The sequence below is a fragment of the Cydia fagiglandana genome, chromosome Z (genome assembly GCF_963556715.1).
Source record: "Cydia fagiglandana chromosome Z, ilCydFagi1.1, whole genome shotgun sequence".
Lineage (NCBI taxonomy): Eukaryota > Metazoa > Arthropoda > Insecta > Lepidoptera > Tortricidae > Cydia > Cydia fagiglandana.
Genome location: NC_085959.1, coordinates 14,831,586 through 14,838,969, shown reverse-complemented (window position 1 = coordinate 14,838,969; position 7,384 = coordinate 14,831,586). Strand labels below are relative to the sequence as shown.

Below are 7,384 nucleotides of genomic sequence, written 5' to 3'. Positions count from 1 at the left end.
TAATTTAAACACATACTTGAACTAGTTATCTTTGTGAGCTCTATAGAACTACTACATAAGGTATTTGCCGCATAGCCTTAACTTAGCATTTTATTGCATTTGATGATATTCTTATTTATTACTTACCTACTTACTTCAAGTTTAAATCCTAAATAATTATCGTTATCGCAACAAATCGAAATCGCATTGATACATTATTATTTATAAAACGGGAATTAATCGCGTATAATTAAAGTTTGATATTGCCACCGTGGTCTTGAAGCAAGACTGGCTAAAGTTGTCATCAACTAGTTCAACTGTCGATTTTTGATAGTAGCTATGTCGGAGGTCAGTTTAAAAACTTTAAAATATAATTATACGCGATTAAGCTCGGTTTTATAGTTTAATAATTCTAAAATACTTCGTCAATATAAGCCATAGTATCTGAATCAATTTTGTATCAAGCAGAAACGTCTACGAACGATGCTATTAAGCTTAGAATAAATTTAAAATGCTGAAGAAATTAAACACAAGATACACGTAAATAATAATCAATATGGAATGTTAAATTTTACTTACAGTACGGTCAAACGAATCTTATTACTACATTATTTAGACATTACATACTAATATACTTAAATGAATCTAAGTTAGCATGATTTAAGACCGGCGTAACCTAGCTGGATCCGAGTTGTTGTTGGAGAAAGACCCCGGATCTCGAACATCAGTCGCCTTCTGTAACAAATACCTTCATTAAAATACAATAAATTATTTAATTTACTTTTAATTTGATGATGGTGATGACGATGATCAACTGCTCATCCAATATTACATTCAGAATAAAGTACTTTTTTATAGAATGTTAGGGACAAATAATACCTTTTAATATTAGCAACCCAGCGAGGGAATGCTGCCTGCGTCATGAACACCTTACCAAGGGCGCAACATTTTGATAGGTATTTTTAATTTTTTAGCTTTGGTTATCAATTGTAGTTAATTTTAGTTTTATATCCATTTTATAACACTTATTATACAACAAATTAGTTCTTTCATTTACTTTCAAAAAACAATTAAGTATAAGAATTCTAGAAGAAGTTACAGGAAAAGCTTGTGCACGCAGGTGCGACATCTCTCGGGCGTTGAGTTCGATGTCGTGCTGCGTGAGCCGCGGACGCCGGCAGTACGGGTGCTGCGCCGGCAGCCAGGGGTGGATGATCGGCGTCAGGAGGTCCCGGTGAACCTACAACGGGGAAACAAACCATTAATGATAAGATATGCGATTATACATAACATCAAAATATAGTAATAATAATAAATAAATAAAAAGAAAATAGAAAATAGTATTTTATACTATCGTGATATAATAGAGGGCTTTTCAGTCGAGTACCGTGTTTAGGCAACGAAGCTTGCTGAGTTGCCTAAGTAAGGTACGAAAAAACTAGTGATATAGCCAAGGGATCTGACGAGCAAAAATTCGAAAAAAAATTCGAGCAAAATTTCAAACACAAATATTTTTTTAAAGTAGTTGAGATAAAAGGTAAAACTTCCTTATAAAGCGGCTCAAAACATCCAAATCTAAACTGTTATTTCTAGATGCTACACTTGTATTAACTAAATAGGATAAACGACTGAAGACACTTGCCATCGCCGGATCATTTGGCTGCGTGAAATATGATACCACGACGCCCACCATTACGCAGACAATCATCCCAACGAACGTGTAGTATAAATAGCTCAATCTGTACAGGAAGAATGTTCCCGACCTGTTGGCAACAATAAGTTCAGTGACACACTAAGTTCATTTTGTTTGTCATATGTTTTGACCGTATTAACAATCGTAATTAAGCACATACGAGAGGGTAGACATGATACGGGTAGTGATTAGTAAATATCCGAGACGGACAACCTCTATGCAACATCGCGTTCCTTGCGTGCTTTCTTCTTTTAATTTTTCCTTTAGAATGACATAAAAAAAATCGAAAAATAGCTATAAATTTAAATTTAAAATTTGACTATCCTGGCCGCTATAATCTGCAATATTAGAACATTAACGAAAACATTTTAGGCATATTCTTATTTATAGGCATGTTCATAACTGGCGTTATCTAGTTTTATGAAAATAGCCTTTTTCTTAGGGCTCTAAATTATTTATTATAGGTACTTTAATAGTACATTTCGATACAAGTGCGAAAAGTAGGAAATTCGCAACGAGTGGCGATAAATTGAAACACGACCGAAGTGTTTTAAATCGACACGAGTTGCGAATTACATTTTCGCAAGTGTATTGTACAACGTTTTACAGTAATACATATGGCCCTTAATTTTTTGACATAGGCACGTATTTTCCTTAATCCCGCCCTAGGGCGGTAAAGTAGCACCATGTAAATTCGTCTTAGAAAACTTACTTAACTAAAATTAAAATATTCATAATTCCGATATAAGTACGTAGGTACTAATTAACAAGGTGCTCCTGAAATCTGAGCTAAGTTAAAGTGGATACCGGTCAAATTCCACGGTGTGAGCCATCGATACAGGTGATGTTGGAAGGGTGACGTTTGCCTCGCACCCAGCGACCGACACGGGCTTTGTTGGAAACACGATGTCCCCTCTCATCATCGCGGCTTGCGTGCCGATGGACATCCAGCCGACAAACATAGTGGAGACTAGACCTCCTGCGAGGGCCCCCTGTAACGTTCAAATAATTGAGAAATGAGAGAATTCACCCCTACTAAAGATATCTCAAGTTCTTCTTCGCGTTATCTCGGCATTTTGCCACGGCTCATGGGAGCCTGGGGTCCGCTTGACAACTAATCCCGAAAATTGACGTAGGCACTAGTTTTTACGAATGTGACTGCCATCTGTCCTTCCAACCTAAAGGGGAAACTAGGACTTATTGGGATTAGTCCGATTTCCTCACGATGTTTTCCATCACCGAAAAGCAACTGGTAAATATCAAATGATATCTCGTTAATAAGATCCGAAAAACTCATTGGTACGAGCCGTGGTTAGAACCCGCGACTTTCGGATTGAAAGTCGCACGCTCTTACCACTAGGCCACCACTGCTTCAGTATTCTGTTTATTAATAATTCAACATAAAAAGGTATTTACCGTTGAGTTAGTCCAAGGTAAAAACAGACCCATAGAAAACAGTCCTAGTAGACTGCCTGCAGTGATTCCGGCCAAGCTCTTACCAGCCTGAATCAAAGCGCCCATGTGTTCTACCAAAAACACGAGCACGACACAAATGGCACCTGTCAAATAATTAAACACCGCTTATTCTGTTTATTCTACAATTTATTTATATTGTAATTGTACTTATAGTGATTTTTTTTGTTACCGATCACTACAACGATGATTTTCATAATGAAGCTGGCTGTTTTCTCTGATATTGGCTTGTTGTAGGCGGGTCTGATAAGATCCTCAAAAATTACACCGCAGAGTGAGTTTAATCCCGTTGACATTGAACTAAAACATAATTTCAATGATAATAAACACTTGCAAAAGCGAGGAGGTTAAATTGAGAAGTAATAAGTTTGGAATCCCACTTGACTTAGAAACTAGACCTTGAAATATTTGATATTAAAAATTAGGTCAAATAAAATTCCTTTGTTTTTCATTAAAATATATAATTTAATTTAATGTTATTATCACGCAATAATAAATTCATTTCCGTAGACAAGAAATTTGTTTTAACAATTGATCTTAATTTATATATTATGGCCGTAATTTGCGATTTTTGGACGCATCATATGCGGTTTATGATGATGGTATAAACTACTTTATCTTTACAGGAATAGGTAGCATTAAAATGAAAACTTAATTTAATAAGAATTTGAGCGATATTTGTCGTGTCAAGGTCGTATCATAACAACATACATATCATTAAGGTAATAAGGCTACATGTAGCATATGTTTCCCGGTATGCAGAAAAAAAAACAATAAACAAAATATATACATACCTTAAAGCTGCGCTAAATACCCCACTCATAAAAATTCCTGGCAGCGCCGGTATTGTTCCAGTGAGCTGCATCACGAAGTATGGCAGCAGCTGATCACTCTTCCTGATGGCCCCGGTCTGGAGCGGGTCGCAGGTCGCAAATGTGGCGTAAATCACTAGGCCAGTGTAACAGCAGAGGCTCACTATCATGTAGATACCAGCGGCCATTATGAATATAGTGCTGCACGAAAATAGGGATAGATTATAATTATTTTCATTGATTTTTTATTCCAACTGATAGAATATTAGCTACAAATTCATTTGTCATTTTTGAATAATAAGTAATAAAGACTAGGGACTGAAGCTGCTGCTGCTGCTCTCCTCCTGACCGATTTCGGCCACAGCGACTGTGTGCTCTGGAGTAGGCAATTTTTCACTCGTGTTATTAGACTGAAGCTATTTAACTACTACTACGCTAAACTACTATCTAACGCAATTCACATTACAGTTGAGAATTATTCCAACATTTTCGCAGGCAGGCATCCATACATTACCAAACTCCTTATAACTAATTAAAAATGTATAAAGTTTGAGTACCGACACCGAAATTTGTTGAATTTTTAAACGTAACTTACATTCGTGCCCTTTTCAATGACGATAAAGCCAGACATCTCTGCATCATCGCCTGATTGACAGAACATGACGCCAGCCAACTGAAGAAATTGCCGAATACCGTTGTCCAGAATGTGTGCCTTATAGTTGGGTCGGGGTCCATACTAAAACAATTACACACGCAGATCTGACTACATTTAGTTTTTTAATTTCTCATGCTCTGAAAGAGGGTCATTGTTGTTCTAAAACGTGTGCAGAAAATGATACGTTTCTGCACAAGAGTATTTTTTTAGTTTCCAAGTACGAACTTTTTTTACAACAAGCAATTGGAATTTGGTTAATAAATGTATTTGCTACACAATTTCCCTTCTGATATTTGACTCCCAATTCCATAAATAACGATACTTTTGCCTAAATTGTTAATTGAAAGTACCTACCCTTAAAAATACTACAAAAATGTAGGTACCTATGGATACAGTCATAATATCTCGGCAGAAATGAGTGCCTTTCATCCCTTGGTTAACAATCTACTAATTGTTGCGTTTAACGTAAAATAACGGTCGTAAAGATAATATTCAAGTTAAAATTAGTAAACTTTTCTAACTTGGCTAATTTTCATTTAATACGTGGAGTCACGGGACAGGCTTAGCCTAGTGTGATCCACAAAATTGATATATGTATTATGTAATTGCCAGATTTCAAAAATAAAATTTTACTTTACTTTTTACTTTTACCGGTCTTTCTGGATTAGTGTTTTTCATTGAAAAGTAAACAGCAACAGCGGACACCGATATCCAGGATAAGCTTTTCATTTAATGCCGTAAGTATACAGTATACCTACAAATTGTATAATATCAGTTACTTGAAAAACTCCAGTCGCTCGCCTTCCTCGTTTATAGCAATAACGTTCTTCACCCCCCCGAGTCTCCATGTTCCATATATCAACACGAATATAACGCCAAAATACATGAGTACCGTTTGAAGAGTGTCCGTCCACACGACTGCTTTAAGTCCTCCCTGAAATCATCCAATAAGTGATTTTTACGTAGGACAATTCTATAGGTATCAAAGGATTATTTCATCCGCTTTGCTTCGCTTTCACGGTTGTTCAATTACCTACGTAAGACGCTGAGTTAGAGGATGATTTCCATGATAACGTCCATATAGATATTAAATAACATAAATTAAGAATTTAATGAGACATCTTCAAGATATGTTTGAATTATTATATGTGGTTATTTTATTTATTACATGCAGGAAGACACTACTGCGAGTACGATCCTAATATCGTCCATGAGCTTAATCGTTTAAGCTTTTAGCTCCCTTTCTTTGTTACAGCTAGTCTTTTTCAGTGAAAACCGAAAACGTATCGATTGCATGCACTCGCTCGCTTTAGCGCAAGCCTGCGAAAACCGAATGATATGGACGAACATATTTACCAGTACATTCAAAATAATATTCGGATTTTTGTTACCTCTGAATAAAGGACCTGACATCGTAGGGATCACAGATATATGGGATTGTAGGTATATACTTACTACAGTTGTGTAAAATATGCAAACGATGCATACGATTGGTGTAATTAAGTGAAGATTGATTCCGGTAACTGAAAAAAAATACAATACTTACATAGGCAAGTGTATAGCGATATGCGCATTAATTAAATATGCTTTTACTTTTATATTGTATGTTGCTAGTCCCCAACTATTTGCTTTTATTCACCAAAACTAAAACAATTGATGGATACCTTGACTAAACGCCAAAGCCGGTACATATATTACTATTGGAATGTAGAGCATCATTTTCACAATGAAGATTATTGATCCCAGTAGCCTAACGTTGTGGCAAAATCGCAGTCGTAAGTACTGAAAACAAAGGAGAATTGGAAACTGCAGTTAATTAGCCTGTTTAGTGTAGTGTTGCGACTGAGCTAAGCCTAAAATTGGTTCAAAATTAATAATGTAAATCTGGAGTTTCTCTCTTAGTAAAAATTTAATTTAGTAATATGTACGTTAAACTGACCTCATAGGTAGATGTTATTTGAAGATTGTAGAAAACAGGAAGATAAATGAAAGCAATGGCAACAGATACTGCCCATTCTGAAAATACTACAGCCCATAACTGTGTTCCGTATGTGTACATTTCTGCAGGCAGTCCCAAAAGGGAGATGCCGGATACATAACTGCAATAGTAAGGAATAATAAAACTTCCTATAAATCAGTATAATATAAAACTAGTCAACTTATTTAACACTATTTTACCTGGCTATCAGCGACATAGAAATTGGGAACATGCCCATAGTTTTGCCTCCCATCAGGTACTCGGCCGTGGTATTTTGCTTCTTGCTTGCAAAGCAAGCGAAGTAAATGCCGATTAGAGCTGATAGTAACAGCATGGCCCCGAACACCAGATAGTCCAGCCAGTCGAAGTATACCATGGACGACATATTGCACAGGTCTCGTTTCGGCAGTGGCACGTCTGATCAGCGGGGCACTTAAACTACATCTCAGAGTAGAATGGGCATTTACCGAGCGGATCTTGCAGCTTGGACGAGCTATATTTATACTTGGAAGGATCTCGGACAGGCACGGAGGGATGAGGATGTTAATTGGCTAGTTACCGGTGTCGCGGCGGTCGGCGGCCGATACGCGGCTCGAGCGCACGTCTCTCGGGTCGCGCGGTGAACGTTGCCTGGCACCTGAGATATCCCAGTCACATATTTTAGGGATTGGTGTCCAATGGCTCCGATGTCCGTGTGTCTACCACCGGGTTGTATTTCAGGAACCGTAATAGCCGCTATGATAAGGTGATTTTTATGCGTTTTCTGTTAGCGGATAATACGTAATAGTGAAACA

At 37.1% G+C, this 7,384-nt stretch overlaps 1 protein-coding gene across 1 annotated transcript; it reads right to left on the bottom strand.

Annotated features, from left to right (window-relative positions):
* Nucleotides 1–536: 536 nt before the first annotated feature.
* Nucleotides 537–7,113, bottom strand: LOC134678175 (sodium-coupled monocarboxylate transporter 1-like). The gene is made up of 13 exons (XM_063536630.1): nt 6,791–7,113; nt 6,552–6,711; nt 6,277–6,394; nt 6,068–6,135; nt 5,392–5,546; nt 4,553–4,693; nt 3,940–4,158; nt 3,318–3,445; nt 3,089–3,231; nt 2,480–2,664; nt 1,622–1,742; nt 1,079–1,219; nt 537–714 (listed from the first exon to the last, which is right to left on the bottom strand). The coding sequence occupies exons 1-13, from the start codon at nt 6,973–6,975 to the stop codon at nt 640–642; spliced, it is 1,839 nt and encodes a 612-aa protein (XP_063392700.1). The 5' UTR covers nt 6,976–7,113; the 3' UTR covers nt 537–639.
* Between the last annotated feature and the right edge of the window lie 271 nt (nt 7,114–7,384).

Bases quoted from the DNA above. Each gene is read 5' to 3' on its own strand.
- LOC134678175 (XM_063536630.1), bottom strand. From the start codon at position 6,975: ATGTCGTCCATGGTATACTTCGACTGGCTGGACTATCTGGTGTTCGGG. The intron at 5,547-6,067 runs GTAAGTATATAC...GGATGATTTCAG, and splicing joins GCATATTTTACACAACTGTA to GGAGGACTTAAAGCAGTCGT. The intron at 4,694-5,391 runs GTAACTGATATT...TAATTGTTTTAG, and splicing joins GAGCGACTGGAGTTTTTCAA to TATGGACCCCGACCCAACTA.